Below are 18,558 nucleotides of genomic sequence, written 5' to 3'. Positions count from 1 at the left end.
GCCTTGCACCTCCGGGGTTGGGGGTTTGATTTCTGCGTCCGCCCTGTGTTAATAATGATGGTGAATGTTTGCATGTTCTCCCTGTGCCTCAGGGGTATCCTCCAGGTACGCCTGTTTCCTCCCCCAGTCCAAACACTCTAAATGGACTCTAAATTGTCCATAGTGTGTGAATGAGTGTGTGAGTGTTTTTGTGACTGTGCCCTGCGATGGGTTGGCACCACACCTTGTGCTCTGAGTCCCCTGGGATAGGCTCCAGGCTCCTGCGACCCTGTGTAGGATGGTACAGAAAATGGATGGATGGATGGACATGTGCAATGATTTCAGGCCAGTTTGCACAGAATAGTGCATCTTCTATTTGTATCTTGGAAATGAACTTGATGAAGTCTTGACTTGAGAAAGTAAAAACCTCCTGTTTGTGCAAGCTGTCTAACAAAATCTGTAGGTCTATTTATATCTGTTTACAGCACATTATCTGTTATTATATCAAAGTATTCATATTAGGTTCAATCTCTAAGAAATGGCAGCACTGTCAGCATGGTGTGTGAATTTTGCCATTGACATTTCTACATCAATTCATAATTGGTCTCAGCTATAGATGTCTGTATGTGTTTCTGTGTGTGTGTGTGTGTGTGTGTGTGTGTCTACTTTAGTACCTACTAAAAGTGGTCCATGGAAGGACAACTGGTGAACCAGCGACAGGGTCATGGGCGCCCAAGGCTCATTGATGCACGTTGATGCCTTGTGTGTCACTTACCATGTAATGCTGGGAAAACCTTGGGTCCTGGCATTCATATGGATGTTACTTTGACAAGTACCACTTACAGACCAAGTACACCCATTCAGTGGTATTCTCTAATGGCATTGGCCTCTTTCAGCAGGATAATGCACCCTGCCACACTGCAAAAAAATTGTTCAGGAATGGTTTGAGGAACAAAGAGTTCAAGGTGTTGGATTTTCCTCCAAATTCCCCAGATCTCAATCCGATCTAGCATATTTGGGATATGCTGGACAAACAAGTTAGATCCATGGCAACTTTCAGGACTTAAAGGATCTGCTGCTAATGTCTTGGTGCCAGATACCACAGCATACCTTGAGAGGTCTTGTGGAGTCCATGCCACGACTGGCCAGAGCTGTTCTAGCGACACAAGGGGGGCATACACAATATTAGGCGGGTGGTTTTAATGTTATGGCTGATTGGTATATGTCTCTCATCCATCCTTGCAGAACCCCCACAATTCAGATTTGAAGTTTGTGAAAATGATTCCTCTAGTCATGGTATAACTGTACATGGAGTCCACAGAGAGCTTATAAGAAATGGAGAGGCTGACTGGAAGAGAATGATGCTGATGTGTTGGGACGTTGGGGTGCTCAGAAGGAAAGCTACCAAAAGTGTGTTGTGCAAAAAGTTATACATATCATGTCCCAGAAGTGTTGTGTAGATAAAATGGGCAATTAGCAACAGTCGCTGTCTGACTAACAGTAGTACAAGAGTTACTCATGCAAAATTAACAGTCATGCTGGCTCACACAGGCACACAGACGGGTTTCTGCTGACGGATGCATGGGGAAGCCTGTAATAACTCCAGGTAGAGCAGCAACACCGGAAGATCACAGGATCACTGTCATGTAGGGCTTACAAAGGGATTTCGCTAATGCATTACATCCATGATAGCTGTGAGCTTATCCCCTTACTCACCCTCACCCCAACATACCCTGGCTGTCACTGTACTGTACATGTGCACGACACTCCACTCCCACAATGCTGCATATGCAGGCATATGAGAGACCTTCAGTGCTGAGGGAAAAATGAGTAATCATAATAGTACATGGTGCTACACTGGACCAACTTGAAACAGCATTGAATAAAGGGATTTAGTAAAGGGAAAAGGCTTAAGCACATGATTGATGAATGGGAGGCCAAACTGGCAGATCCACATTCTCAAGTGGTTTTTATTTTCTATTCTCTTCAAACCCTAATCATTCACAAGCACATTGCTTTTTCTAGCACTCCTAGTGTTTTGTGTTGTTATTCTTCCCTCGCTCCTAGTTCTGTCGCCCTTCCATCTACTCTCCCACGCTCATGCACTTTTATTGTCAATTGGTCTTTCTTTCTCGTTCTAATTTCCACACAAGAGAATGAGGGAACTGTGTGGGGCTACAGCAGGTAATAACAGATGGGATTTAAACATCAGAAGACTTTTACTAATATTTGCCTATTTTCTCATATCCTAGCAAATATGGTGCTCAGAAGAAAAACTCCACTCTCTGTTGCAGGGTCTTTATATGGGAAAATAACACATAATGTGTGCCACCAACATCCAACCAATCAGGACCGGGAGGGCTCTGGCCCTGTTTACACCAGTGCTGTTAAATGCTGTTTTAAAATGAAAACGATCCTTGTCCACACTGTCGTTTCCGCTGTGTTTCAGAAACGATCTCCATCCACACTAGACGACCGAATATGCATGTCACATGACAATTCACGCACACTGGGCATGCGCATACAAGTGTAAACAGGAAGTTGGTTGCTAGTCACCGGCAGGCACAACAAACTGGTGTTCCATGTAGGGCTTACACCGCTTGAAATGAGATTTGTTGCCGATTGCCTCTTGCGCATGTAGGCAGCTGCAGTATTATAAAATACAGAATTCTTAGCGCAATGGCTCATCCTAGCATTTCCACCATGGTGCGTCAAATAGCATTTACACGTCAGATCAATGGCTCAAACTGTGTTCTTAGGAAGTTGTAAGGACACACACACATTTATGTGTCAGTAATCAAACCCCACAGTAATGAAGAGAGGCTAATAACACGTACTCTCTCCAGTCTCTATAATACCTCCATGAAGTGGAACCTCGACACGAAAAGAAGAAGAAGCTGGTTGTGTTATTAGATGGGAGGCTAAAATCTAATCTCCATCAATAGCTGGACAACCTAAAATGACTGTCGCAGGCAGACTACATGAATCTGCAGTCTGAGCTAGAAATAAATCAGCCCCAGCCTCACTTCTTCATACTGTTCTGCAAATTTTTCTTATGACCACTGGAGGTGCTTTTGAGTTCAGCATACATAGATAGAGCACCTGAGGATAAAAGGAAAAAGCATCAGGATAACCGTGACTAATGTGTTAGATATGATGTAGAGCAAGGGTCAGCAATTAGGTTTGCCCCAGGGCCAAATTCCCTCAGAGCACATGCTGTGTGTGTATATATGTGTGTGTGTGTGTGTGTGTGTGTGTGTGGCCTCACCAGTGCACACAGCAGGTCCACAGCCTCCAGGATGAGCTCCTGGTGGCCAATGCGAGAAACTCCCAGATCTTCCAGCTCCTGATGGGTGATGCGCAGCAACTGCTCCCCTCCCACCTTCTCCTGTTCAAAGTTCTTAATGTACTGCTGAAGACAGTCATCCAGACCTATGTACAAGCAACACACACACACACACACACACACACACACACACAGATCATTCTTGTAAGACAAATTCAAACTACATGACAATGTTTAACATAAAAAAAACCTGTTCCTTCAACTAACATTTATTTTAGATTTTCTTCATAAATATAACATTAGTGGTGTAGTTATGGTGTAGACATATTTATTTATAAGCCATAACAATATTCACTAAGTATAAGCCTTTTTTTCATTCTGGATCATCTCATTTACAAACCATGGACAATACAAAACTGTGTTTGGACCCTTAAAATTGATTGAAGACTTTTCAAATTTGAATTCCTCAAGTTTTAAATTACACCACCACACACTCTGTCTACTTGAGTATTGGTCAGCAATCTGTAGGCTACTTCAGAGAAATAAACATACAGATCTGATTTCATGTCAAAATAATCAGATTTGGAAAAAAGACTCTTGTCAATGGGAACATAAGTGAAGCATAAAATGCTACTGGCATTAGCAAGTAACATCCATCCATTCATTTTCCATATCGCTTTTCCTACACGGGGTCACAGTGAGCCAGGTGCCTATCCCAGGGTACTTGGGGCACAACCCATCGCACACACATTCACACAATAATAGCTACACACTGAAATTTTGGAAATGGCAGTCAGCTTACAATGTATGTGTTTGGACTGGGGGAGAAAACTGGAGTACCTGGAGGAAACCCACAAGGCACGGGGACAACATGCAAACTCTGTGCACACAGGGCAGAGGCAGTATCCAAGCCTGGAGATGCGAGGCAAACGTGCTAACCACAAAGCCATCATGCACCCTAGCAAGTAAGATTAATATGTAATTTTCTGACTCACATTATTAACATTAACACTATTATGTCAAGTTAAGTAACAGAAACACAGCAAATTTCAGCTGTGTAAAACTAGAGCAACATTTGATAAGCTAAAAGGGCTAGGCTAAAATTTTGAAGCTCAAAATTTTGAGGCAAATATATATATTTATTTTTTACTTTTAGCATAATTCATGGGAAATAAGCAAACTCATCCATCCATCCATTTTATGTACTGCTTATCCTTACTGGGTCACGGAGAACCTGGAGCCTATCCCAGGGGGCATGGGGCACAAGGCGGGGGACATCCTGAACGGGGTGCCAATCCATCGCAGGGCACACTCACATACACATTCACACACCCATTCATACACTACGGACCAAAATTATCCAGATTGTAGAAATACATAAGGAGATGTGATTCTTTGTAATAAAACCAAGTGATTCATTTCACAGTTTTATTTGTATAGCGTATTTAACAATGAACATTGTCCCAAAGCAGTTTTATAGAAAAACAACAAATTCAGGATATGCATGATTGCAGGCAGCCAGCTTATAGGTTGTTGGCTAGTCAAATGTGGCTAGTTAGCATGTTTTACTTCAGATCCTGCTTCAAAACACCCTGGGTGTTTTTAATTACAAATATGAAATTTTGAAAAACATTAATTGAATTCCCCTTTAAGTATGCTGCTAAGCAGCTATTGTTATACATATTTTTAACAATCAATCTATTCACTGTGTTAGCTAGTGATTACAGGAAGCTAGGGTAGGCAATAGTAGATAGCATGTTTCAAACATAAAACAGTTTTGTAAGAATACACAGTCCACATTTTAATATATGTAAAATAACTGTGGTGTTGGATATCTTTGACGTGATGCGTCAAAGATATTATACCGACAGATATTATGTGCATTGTATGTTATTTTTGGCATCCATTTCACCATCCTTCTTCAGGCTAATATGAAATGTTGAGTGACTGTACTGTGGTCACAAATTCTTTTTGCTGTCCATTCAGTGATAACACCCGGATGACATTTTGTTGGGATGAAAATAAATTTTAAAACTTGTTAAAAACAAAAGTAATGTGTGTAAAAAGTTGAACATGCTGACTGGATTCACATGCTTACGATTGTTAGGATCCCACCAACACTATATTTCACTCAATAGGTACGTTTACATGCAACCAAATAATCCATTACTAATCGGATTGATAGCTCAATCGGATTGAAAAGCCTTCATGCAAACATGGGGCGGCTGTGGCTCAGGTGGTAGAGCGAGTTGTCCACTAATCGTAGGGTTGGCGGCTCGATTCCCGGCCCACATGCCTCCACATGCTGAAGTGTCCTTGGGCAAGACACTGAATCACAAGTTGCTCCCAATGGCAAGTTAGCACCTTGCATGGCAGCTCTGCTACCATTGGTGTGTGAGTGTGTGTGTGAATGGGTGAATGAGACACAGTGTAAAGCCCTTCGGATAAAAGCGCTATATAAGTGTGCCATTTACCAAACACTTCAATCGCTCCCACTGAGCTCGATCCGAATGAAATTTCGATCGGATTGAAAGGGGTGGTGTCGATCTGAAATAATCCGGTAAATAGGAAAAAAATTTGTCATGTAAACGCTTGAATCCAACTATTTTCTCAATCGGATTCAAAAAATACCTTGCGTACATGCGCAGTGCAGTGGTGCACGTTTATTTATGTCTTACGTCTTAAGCATGGCGTCTGGTGGAAAGAACTGGTCCTTGGAGGAGACAGAATATTTGTTAAACATAATAAAAGACAAAAAGATTGTCAAGAGACTGGACAGAAGAAAAGTCATTAATAACAATCTCTTCGAAGAAGTTTTTGAGGAAATGCAGTTTGGAGGATTCAATCGGTCAGTAGAACAAATTCAAAACAGATGTCATGAAAACAAACATTTCCTCGGTGGCTCTCGATGGTGGAACGCGGCAAAGTTTTGTTCAGAATATATGGAATGCACACGTAAACGAATATTTGAATGGGATTGCAATGTTTAGGGTACAGATAAACAGTATTTCAGAATCTGCAATCTGATTGAATTCATTTGGATTGACAGAAATGATCGCATGTAAACATACCTAGTGATGCGTAACTTTGAATCGGATTACATGTAATGTGCATATAAACAAAATTTTCTACAGCATGTTAAGTTTAGAATACATATAAACAATTCATTAGGAATTTTCAATCAGAATGAAATCATTTTGACTGGCGAAAATCCGCATGAAAACCTTCTTTCATGGATTGTGTGTTTCTTTTGCACTGAGCCACTGACCTCAAAGTACCATCATTTCCAAGTCAGATGGTAAGAAAGTGCATGTGTATACGCTGCACTGTGAGCCTCCACCAGAGTGTGCGCATACTGACTGTGTGCTGACATGGATAGCTCTCAAAGGCAAACACACAGTCTTCTGAAGCGATTCATGCTGCCCTGGCCAGATATCTAATGTGGGAACTTGTGTGTTTGTGTTTGTGTGTTAGTGTCTGCATTTGTGTTTTCATATGAGGGCACAAAGGCATTAAACATACACAAGTAAACACTTGGACACAATTACATGCAACTTATAATATTCCAATAGATAGCACAGGGTTAGATGTGAAGCAGGCAGCTGTTCAAACATTCATAGACAACTAGATAAAGACACACACACACACACACACACATAATGAAATGCCTGGCTGTCAGAAACAGATTTCCATGGATTTGAAGGACTATTGTCATTATTAAGGGTACAAGTGCTTGGCAGAAGCTCATGGTTGTCAGGGAAACACCCCCTCAATATCACCACCTTCCACACACTGACCCTCGTGAAGCATGTTTTTCTCTCACATGCTCACTAAATAAAGAGAATATTTCACTAAACAGATCTATATTTACACTGTGCACCATCCCCACACACATTAAAAGAAAAAAATGGAAATTTTAATCTCCTTGGAGCCGCATACAAAAGACTCATTGACAATGAAAAGCAACAATGATTATCAGATCATTATAGATATTAAATAAACCAATATATACACCTACACACATACACTGACAGTTATTTCACCATTCCTCCAGTTTCAAGACGTAACTGAATATGAATGTTATTTGGATTGAACATATAATGTGTTCTAAATGGATGCAAATACAGATTAATTTTATTTATTTATTTGCTAGAAAAGTTCACAGACCATGCTGACAGTCTGTTTTTTCTGTTGTTTTTTTTCCGATGTAAAAGAGGGGTATCATTTATATTTAAAACAACAACAAAACAAAGCAAAAAAAAACATTCCCAACGTGACCGCACCCACTTCAAATTTAAATCTGAATACACATACATATATGCATATTTGCAGCACTAAACAGATACAGATATAGATAGTGGCGCTGCATTATACCACTACTCTGGTTACTATTTACTTTCTCCTCTTCCCTACCTACTTCTTATTCCTACCCTAAACCCTTCTTGATTCCTCAGTGCCCCAACTCTCTAATTCTCTTTCCTCATCTGTCTTCCTGAGAAATGCAGGAGGCTCTAATCTAATTGAATAAGGCACAGATCACTCTAATCAAACCTCATATCTGGTCCTAATCCTAAACCTAATCCCTTTCAGTATGTTGGTGAGACATAATCCTGGTAGAGCATGAAGAAAAACAGTAAAAATCTCAAAGCAAGATTCTGCAGCATTTCTTCTAATGCAGGGTTGGCAGGCTTATTTTAACCTGGTCCGAAACGAAGGAATCACCACGGTCTGTCAGTGTAGGTTGCTATAGAAACAGTATCTGGACAAGTAACTTTGATTAGGACCTCATTATCCACCAAAACAAAAAGTGTGTACATCTGTGTGTACATCTTTATGCTTGATGGCTGAATACTTCAGCAGCTAATGAGAGCTTTGGCAGCATAAAAGTCTTGCATCAGAGGGTTATTCAGAAGGATTGGTGGTGTTTGTGTTGGTGGGCTCAGGCAAAAATGCTTAAAATGCTCAATACTGCAGGTTTTAGAAAAATACACCTACACGCATCAGCAATTCCACTCAAATGTCAAACATACACCAGAAAAATGCAAAGTAAAAATCACTCAAATTCTTAATTCCTACTTCAAAGAGCCATGGATAGTGTCGACAGTGTCTGATGGATACAGTCTGACACACAAGATGGCTTTCTAAATCAATACTCTACTTAAACATCAATTAAAATCATTATCCTATTAATATACAATGTGAAACATGTATATGTTGATAATTAGACCAAACATATTGTTTGTTATAACATTTACATTTTTGTCTTCATAAACAAAATCAGTAACAATTTAATTTTCTGAATCCAACTAATTGACACAATGAATTGGGATTTCATTTGAGTTTACAGAAGTCCACTAGCACATGAGGCAGTGACTGCCAATATTCACTCATCAAACACTTTGGCTGTGTCTGAATATCCCTACTACCCTCCTACACAGTAGACAAAATGCAGTATGCCAAAGGAGAAGTATGTCTGAATTCTCAGTATTCCTAAAACAATAGGCAAGAAATACCCAAATGAATCTCCACCTCGATTCTGCAGTATAGAACCACTGGACACTGTGGATACTGCGCTATCCCATAAGGCAACAGGACTGGCGTGGAAGAGGTGTTGGAATCTAAAATGGTGCATCGGCTCTTTTGAAGTTGTAGGTCACCTGACAATGCTAACATGTCAGATGTAGTATGTCCAGATTGTATTCATGTTTACCACTTATACTGATTAGTACATACTGTATCAACAGCCGAGCAGTAGGAACTAAATCTAATGCAGTAGGTACTGTCACAGTATGCGATTTCGGACGCAGGGTTTGTCTTCCGTAGCAATGGCGTCGTACCTAGCCTTACTCTTAGCCCAGGCATTTCTTAAACATTTTTCACAGCAGATTTGTGGATAGGTTTTAAGAAGACACTCTTAGTTAGGAACTTAGATAACACTTTGGAGAACAGTAAATAGTAAGATAAGATTCCTCATGAGTATGTCCTAGATGTGTTTCCACTAAAAATTTAATGTCTTGTGCATTTTCACCACAAATCAACTGTATCCCTGCTAAAGACCAAAATACTTGAGGGACTTGCTTACTAGTGTGCGAATAAGTTTAAAACACTCTGTGTTCATTACAATCCTTTCCACCTATATTTATTCATTCATTCATTCATGAATTAATTAATTTGTCTTCAGTACCCTCTTTAACCAAGTCAGGGTCATTGTGGATCCAGTGCCGATCCTGGTACCACTGGATTGCAGGGCATCTTGCACACACAGACTCAGAAACTCATTCACACTAAGGGGCAGTTTAACATAGCCAATACACCAATTGGTATGTTTTTAGGAGGTTGGAGGTAACCAGAGAGCCCAGAGGTAGGCATGGGAGGAACATGCAAAACTCTACACACATAGTAACTTGACCTCAGGATCGAAATGAGGATCATGGAGCTGCCGCCTATAAGGCAGAGCTAAAGTGTTTAATGTCCCCAGATGATACTGTAGAATGGTTAAACGCAAAAAGCCTACACTACAGATTCACAACCCTAAAATGTACAGGACAGGGGTTACTCCAGAACTCCAGGGTTGGGAACCTGTGGTCTACACAATATCTACTTCAAATAATGTATGTCAATGATCTCTTGGCCGTTGTGTTGCTCAAACTTTCTGTGTACCACTGTAAAAAATATCTGAGAGAAACAGCAGGGCTGTTAATTATATTTAGATGAACTTGCTGAATAAGAAAACATTTCACACTGAAAATGTGCCATCCACATTTTCAACAGTTTATACTGACAATTGTCACACCTGCTCCACGTACCAGCACAAGCTCTTGTTTCTAAGCCCCATAAATAGCCCACACATTCATTGAATCTATGAGTGAAGTCTCACTCCTAGCACTCTAGTGACTCTACTGAGCCTTGTGTTTGTGTACATGTTTTCCCGGCATCGGACCTGTCTGTTTCTGCCTATAGCCTAATTAAATCTGTCTGCTGATCCCATGATACTGGTATCCTTGTTACAAATTTAGGAAACAACTTAAAAAAAACTTGGGCTGGTAGAGTGATTTAAGCATCTTCAGAACCATGAGCAGATGTGTCTTTCACCCTTCAGATGGTTGATCATGTAATCTACCACTGCCCACTGTCTAAAAGGTACACCTACAGATGAAATAACAAAAATAAAAACCAAACAGAAATTTCTAAGATAAGAAGTAGCTGCATTTATGCATCATAACACCCATGACTAGTCATGATTAAGATTCAGACAATCTCACATCAAGTTTATTATTAAGCACTTTAGAAGCAGATCCATGAGCTAATCTCAAACGTGCGCAGCCCCTCACTGAGAGTCAGCACATACAAAGTCTGAGCTCATTGATTACGAAGACACTTAACAGCTGGTAATTGTACTCTGACAAAGCTATTAAGACTCGTAGAAGAATGTACTGTGTTAAACAAAATCATTAATCTCTTTTAGAAGACACATAATGATCACCCATCTGAAGTCAAAGATGAGGAATCTGGTGAGTGAGTGAAGGAGAAGGTGTGTTACCACCAGAGTTGGGTGTAACGTGTTACAAAGTAACGCAGCAATGTGTTACTTTTAAAATAAATCATGTTTTGCCTCGAAGATTTTTTCTTTAGCACCGAATAATTCTCCACTTGGAGCGGTTTGTCACTGGTAACTGAACATCAGTAAAAGAAGACGGCCTGTAATCTTCAGTGAATGGAGGCCAGACCAATCAGACAGGGTTTACAGGAAAATACATGGAAATACTCATGTCTTATTGGCTGACGGGTCTCAGTTCTGCCAAACACTAGATCACAGAGTCAGTGTGAGGAAAAATGGATATATGCCGATTTATAAAAAAAAAAAAAGGGGTTGAAACTCGAACAGTAACATCCTCTGATGCTGAGCAGGAAAACAAGGTGTGTAAATGTCTATGTGAGTTCCAATTTATCTGAACATGATATGAGCAGAGCATATTGAAAGATAATGTACTTTGTATGGCACTGTAGCAGCTAAACCCATACAATGATCGCTTATCTTTGCCTCCCCTTGACTGGCAACACCAAACTAGCCTAGTTAGAAAAGTTTTATATTTTATTGGTCTGGTAGTCCCACAAACAATAACAACACCTGAGGCAAGTTTTATGATAAATCCAACCTTTTCTGTTCATGTCATACATTGACGTGCTCTAAGATTACTGAAATAACTATAAGTTTCATTTTGCAGTGTATTTTTGTAGGTTTGACAGCTTCTGAAAGTAACGTGAAAGTAAAGTAATTTGTAATCTGATTACTTTTTACATGCAGCAATCAGTAATGTAATCAGATTACAATTTTAAAGTAGTAATTAGTAATCTGTAACTTACCCAACACTGGTTACCAAAGAGTTTGCAGAATCTTTAAAGGAACTGAAGTGAAGTATACAAAAACTGAACAGTTCCTGGATGTGTCAATGCATGCATGACTCATACTATGCAATGGATACATCAATTTAAGAACGAAGCAAAACAGAGAAACACAGTGCACATGGTGGAGGCTGAGAGTGATGTTGTGTTGTTCTTTATTGTTAATGCTTTGTTGTGAGCCAAACAGGGGAAAAATTGGGACTCCATGAATAGTAGTGTATTGTACACATCAATAGGTTGAGCACCTGTACAAATGTAATTTTAAAATAAAAAGTGCACAAGACCATGTGAGATTCAGATCAGTGGACCACACTAGCTCAAAGAGGCTGATCCAGACTCATTTTCGGACACTACTGAAGCTTAAGTAAATCAGTTATTTCAGCTGAGCTGCCAGCTTGTCCACACAAATGCATTTTAAGAACTGATACATCCTTAAATAGTGTAAAATGAAATTTCTCCCACATTTATTGCATCTGATTTATCTTTAACAGTGTAGACACAAAACATTTAAGATTTAAATGTAATTTGTTTTCAAAATTTGCTTTAAAAGTATACAATATTTGTGTAAGAGGAAGCATGTACAAAACACAACGTTTGTCTGACTGAATGAATGTCTGACTCACCACTGACATGTTACCTGTTTCATACATGTTACACTTGACAGTTTTTCTCCAAGGTTTAGTAATTGCTTGTTAGATAAGCAAGCAAAATCCACAATGGGCAGTAGGTCAAACTCTACTCAAATACTTCCTGGTCTGCAGATAAGTACCTACTCTTGAGAAAGAGATGAAAGGGTTTCTGCACCTACAGCTGAGGAACTAAACCTGACCGAGTTCCTAAAAAAAACATCCTGCATTCAAGAACAGGACTAGTGAGTAAGCGATTGAATGAGTGTGTGCATGGGTGATGAGATAGCAGCTAAAAACAGTTGTTCACTGACCAATCTCTATATTTTATCTCTCTTGAAGTTTATAAGACAAACAAATACAGCTTGTCATGTTGCAGAGAAATTGGAAAGTACTGAAAGTCCTGAAGACTTTCCTGTGCTGGAAAACATTCTGACTGTTACAAAAAGCTGACGCCAGAGACTCCTTTCATAAATGTTATTAAATGTCTCCTTATTGAAAACCTCCCTATTAACAAAACATAACAATGACTAGATATTTATCCTTGTTAAAAATCAACACATTTTTAATCAGTTTATTATTAGCTTTCGATTATGTGGAGCATCTGCCAAACAAAAGAAACTAGAGAAAGAGTAACTTATTAAAACGAGCGCATTAATATAAACCTGTGATTTGAATTATAGCTGACACTGCTGTCAGAGCTGCTGTTATGTAAGGAATAACACACGACAGACTGTGATGTTAGACAAAAATAATGCATGCAGGGGGTAAGTGCATTATTTTTGTATAATATCACGGTCTGTCATGAGTTATCCTGCTTATACCACAGCGATTTGCCAACAATTACAATGTTTCATTTATTAATGAACGACACATCATGCACTTAGTTTATAGTTAGATTTGATGTTGTGGAATGTCAGAGAGACAAGTTAGTCCCTGTTCTTCCTTATGTTATAGTTGCGTTAAATAGCCATTCCCACACCAGCCTCTCTCTCTCTCTCTCTCTCTCTCTCTCACACACACACACACACACACACACACACAAAGCACAGCCTGTCATTTTACCAAGAAACAGGAAAGCGTGACCGAGACTGAGAGCACTTACAACCGAGACTCCTTCCATAAATGTTAAATAAACCTCCTCCAAACGAAAAAAAAAATGTTCACCACAACAATGATTATAAGAGATACTTCGTTTAAAAACACATATTTAAATCTGTTTCTTCTTAGTCTTTAAATATGTGAAGCGTCCACCATACAAGTCCCTGTGTATGAGCTGTTACTATGGAAACAACAACGTGTTAGAACGGGTTAGAACACAACGTGTTAGAATATTAACCTATCGTTCAGGTTACATCCGGAACTACCTGTGCTGTTTTACAAAAATAATGCACACCTACAGCCCAATCAGATTCAACCATGCTGTGGTATAAAGAAAATTAATCAATACATTTTGACCAATCAGTTTGGGAGAACAGGCTTTCGGAGTGTCAAAACAATTATTGTGGATACTTATGGTCAATTACAGAAATGACTTGGGGAAAAAAAAATTCTCTGTGGTGAATTTGGAGCACATTATTGGAGCAAATTCTTCAGGAAACAGGACAATTCCCATACTACTTAATAAACTGACCAGGTATAGCATGAACACAGTGAATGCACATTGGACTATTTGCTATTAACATCATAAACTTTAAACATGCTGTGCTCTGGTTTTCTCGCTTTATCAGCTTTGTTCTACCCAGAATTCCACGGGGCCAACTCAGAGAAAGACAGAATTGATCTTTTTGTGTGAAGATCATGGGCCTCTCTGGCTTTGCAAAACCTGGTGTTTGACCTTCTGTGACCCCTTGGGGCATCACCACAAAGCTGTATGCTAATGACGGAGCAGCAGCATGCTAATTGTGACACGCTCAGTGCCAGAGAGTGTGAGACAATGCGGTGCATCATTTTCTGGAATTTTGAGATCACACAGAAATGTCTGAATCTGCAGAGATTTGAGTTTGTGGTGATGACGTGCTAATTACTATTCAAACACTGAAGTGTGTTCTGAAGGCTGTTATCTAATCTTCTGAGCCCATTTCTGTTTCACTGATCTTCTTTTCACAGAGAGCAGCAAGTGGTGCTGAAGGGATTTATTTAAGTCAAACTATAATACGAATGCAATGAGTCACACTGAAGCTTAACTTCGTTGTTGGTATATCTGTACACATTGACTACAGCGTCCTTTTAATCTTTTACTCCCTCCCTGTCTGCATTACCTCTTGTTTCCTCTGTCATTTCACTTTAATCTCTTTTCTTTCACTTGCCTTCTAGGGGTCATGGAGTTTAATGCTCCCTATAATTAGATCTCAAGAGAGCATTTAAGACAAACAACAGATAAATTAATGTAGCATGCCTTGTGGCTAGCATGATCTCCTTCTAATTGCGACATGATTGACAGCCTTAAAGAAGCGGCTTGTAATTTCTTAGAGATCTCTGCTGCCTATGGGGCAAATTTCAATTAAAATGCTATCAAAGCCTTTGCCTTTTCTGAAACCCATGCCACATGTGAAAAGGGGCAGAGTTATTATCATCAGCTCTGGTCCATCAGGGGGTGGAGCTAATTTCAGGGCCAGAAAAAAATTAAACAGAATCGAAAAAACTAGCCAGATCTGTTACCTGGTAATACTAATAATCACCATTTTTTCTAAGATTTTATACAGTTACAGTCATCATTGTAGGCATTTTCTATAATTGTCCACCAGTCTCTGACATCAGCTTGCTGGAATTTTTGACCACCCTTCCATGCAATATTCTTTCAGTTGCAAGATGTTTGAGGGTTTTTTTTTTTGCATGTACTGCCCATGTACTGCTAAGCATGATGGCACACGCAATTATGTGGCAGATCAAATTTCATCACATCTAAATCAGCATTAGAACAGATGGTAAACCCTAACAGCATTTCAACAATAATTAAAGATGCACATTTGCCTCCACACTCATTCATCTTCTTCAAAATATCCCAGATATCTAGGGCATGTGAGCAGCATTACAACACACCCATCCTTTGGGCATGGCTACAGCACCGTATGTGAAAATGCACAAACTGATTATGCACTCAACATGCATAGCAGCAGAGCCAGCTGTCAAAAGACATAGCGATTAGGATTACCACTGAGGAAGCTTGCTCCACAGAGAGACCTTTTCACATGTATTCATTTAATTTCATTTATGTAAGTGTGGGGATCCCCATGTTCAGGGCAAGCCCTCATTCTTGACTACAAAGAAATAAACTAAATAAAAAGCATGAGAAGACATAAAATATTAAAAAGGGGTATTCTGGCCAAAATTAATTTACATCATTCTTCCCTTTAGTCAGTCCCTAAAGGATTTTGTGATTTTGATGCATATTAATGCAAATCAAGCAAACTCCACAATATTCGGATTAGCTTGCAATTTTTCAGATTATAAAGATATGTAAAATTACCACAAATTTTCCACAGATTTGAGCCAAGACATGTCATGTGATGCCATCATAACGCGCATTCAGCCTAAGCCCTCTTTGATTCGAGGTGAACACTTTCTGTGGTAATCTTTACTGACAGATTTGCTGTTGCATGCAAGTAAATACTATGTCATATATTCTTTTTCTTGCTTTTCATTTGTCTGAACTCAAAGTAAGAAGAATCTATCAAACCAGCACGGATACCAGCTAAACACAGCAGTTAAAATCCCACACCAGTACGAGCAGTAAATATGTAAAATATTCCAGGGTATTATGTGAAGTATTATTACTGTTGAAGTTTATTGCAATATTACAGTTCATATGAAGGCATCGGTAGCAGTTCACATGAGCCTGAGATTACAATAAGTCAGAAATCATATGAGTATGTATGGCAATGTGTTCAAGTCTGTACATGGCATACAGTGTGTGTTTGTGTATTCATTGTTCATTCATACACCAACCATTGATAAGACTCTACCAACATCCTGCCTCACCACGGCTTCCGAATAGTCTCTCTCTAAACACACACACACACACACACACTCACACACATCTGCTGAGAAGAATGCTAACTAGCATGTTCTTGTCCTCTACAGATGACAATAAGCAGACCACACACTGATCATGTCTTCCAAGAGCAAGCAACTTGACACAGATGCATTTTGTAAGAGCAGCCAGATTCTATACCAAAAGCATTAAACCAAACATGGCAGCTCTGTAGATGTGTGTAAGCATGCACAAGATAAAGTAAATTCACCGATCATCCATAACATTAAATCCACCTGCCTAATATTGTGTAGGTCTCCCTTGTGCCACCAAAACAGCTGTGACCCGTCAAGGCAAGGACTCCACAAGACCTCTAGACCTTAGCAGCCGATCCTTTAAGTTGCAATGTGGGCCTCAATGGACCGGACTTGTTTGTCCAGCACATTCCACAGATGCTCGATCGGATTGAGATCTGGGGAATATTGAGGCCAAGTCAACACCTTGGACACTCTGTCATGTTCCTCAAATCATTCCTGAACAATATTTGCAGTGTGGCAGAGAGCATTACCCTGCTGAAAGAGGTCACTGCCATTAGGGAATATCATTGCCATGAAGGGGTGTACTTGGTCTGCAACAATGTTTAAGTAGGTGGTTAGTGAGTGAGGCTTTAAGCCCAATACTATCAACCATCAACGTCTGGCAATTCAATAAGCAGTTTGCAATTTTAAGCTATCTGTTTTCAGGACAAAATTTGAGCCGTTTGCTGCTTACAAAGCAAATGACTATAGCAACGAATACAATGACCAATCTGCCCCTTATCACCTCTGTTATAACGATGCCTGAAAAAAGAAACAACCCAGATCAACTATTTCTGAAGAAATTATACAAACATTCTGAGGGATTTTCACCCCATTTTCTTCCAATTTGTTGATCCACCAACTAGCTAGCTCTCCCCTATCCCATGGCAGCTACCGATGAGGGAGACTGAAGGCTTGCACATGGTTTCATAAAAACACAAGAACCCAGCCACCATATGCTGCTCACGCTACATCACAGAGCAGCTGAAAACACTTGGAGGAACGTTTTAACTGCAATCTTCCACATACTGTACATGAGCTCACAGAAACGCATGGTTGGTTAGTGTCACTCTGATTGTCCAATGGATGGCGTTGGCAGTGTCATAATTCGAAATTGAGATTTCCCAACAACAGGGTGAACGCTTTTGTTATAAAACTTTTAAACATTACAAACTGCACCTTTAAGGTGGATGATAGGCCAGTTTTGTGCAAATTTGAATCTCAGCATTCACATTTGAATGGGAATCTCCTGACACAATATAGGCCTAATAACTGTCATATACACAGTCTCTAATTAAATGTTTTAAAATGTCAATGAATAGTATTTTTTAAAAAAAACATTTCATTGACTGGCAATATAATCTTGTTAGGCATGCTGGATTTGACCTGGGGGGCTGCTATTTGTCCCTTGTCCAGCTAGACACAGAGTGCAGACATACTCTGACACAAGCACAGGCTAAACAATTTCAGTGTAGGAAAGAGTTTTAGAATGAATATGCATGACTAAAAGTGCGCTGACTCTCTATTAACTGAGAATACATGCTACATTCTTGCTATATCCTAGCTAGCAGGTCTATATCTATATCTATAAGCCATTATTATTGTTAAATTAAGTTAATTGAATAATTATAATCGTCGGGATGCATTTGCATTCTCACACACAGAGCACAGACTGATCCAAAAAGGCTATATAGCAGCCACATCAGGCATTAGTGTGTGAGTGTTCTCTGAAAGGATTAAGATATGGATCCACTTTATTCACAAAAGTCAATCAAAGCAACAGACCCTGGTGTGAAAGTGACCAAGAGGAAATTACCAGGAAGACAATAGTGACGTTGCAGCAAAGTTTTGTGAGGAGGAAAAACAACCTGAATGGGACACCAGGCCATCACACACCCACACACTCATTCATACCTAAGGGCAATTTAGCAAAGTCAACTCACCTACTGGCATGTTTTTTGGGGGGTAGAGGAACTTGGAGGAACTACACTGACACAGCGAGAACATGCGAAACTCCACACAGACAGTAGCCCAAGCTGATTTCTGCTTAACACATTAATACATACCAATCTGTTGAACAACTCACTGTGTTCTGTAGCATTATCTACTTTGGATAGACCAACTGTTTACTCACCACGTGACCTCGTCATTACTCATTATGTGTGACGTCGCGACGTGTCAATCGGTTAATGTTGTTGTTATGATTATTATTAA

The 18,558-nt window shown here is 39.6% G+C and overlaps 1 protein-coding gene across 1 annotated transcript in view; it reads right to left on the bottom strand.

Moving 5' to 3' along the window:
- cnksr2b (connector enhancer of kinase suppressor of Ras 2b) overlaps positions 1–18,558 on the bottom strand; it is a 50,195-nt gene that overhangs the window by 31,098 nt on the left and 539 nt on the right. The window contains exon 2 of the mRNA XM_053648952.1: positions 3,248–3,411. Coding sequence (XP_053504927.1) covers positions 3,248–3,411 — 164 coding nt within the window. The remainder of the gene's footprint in view (positions 1–3,247; positions 3,412–18,558) is intronic.

Source organism: Ictalurus furcatus, chromosome 18 (genome assembly GCF_023375685.1).
Source record: "Ictalurus furcatus strain D&B chromosome 18, Billie_1.0, whole genome shotgun sequence".
In the NCBI taxonomy this organism is placed as follows: domain Eukaryota; kingdom Metazoa; phylum Chordata; class Actinopteri; order Siluriformes; family Ictaluridae; genus Ictalurus; species Ictalurus furcatus.
The sequence above is the reverse complement of the archived record's forward strand: the minus strand, read 5'-3'. Positions and strand labels throughout refer to the sequence as shown.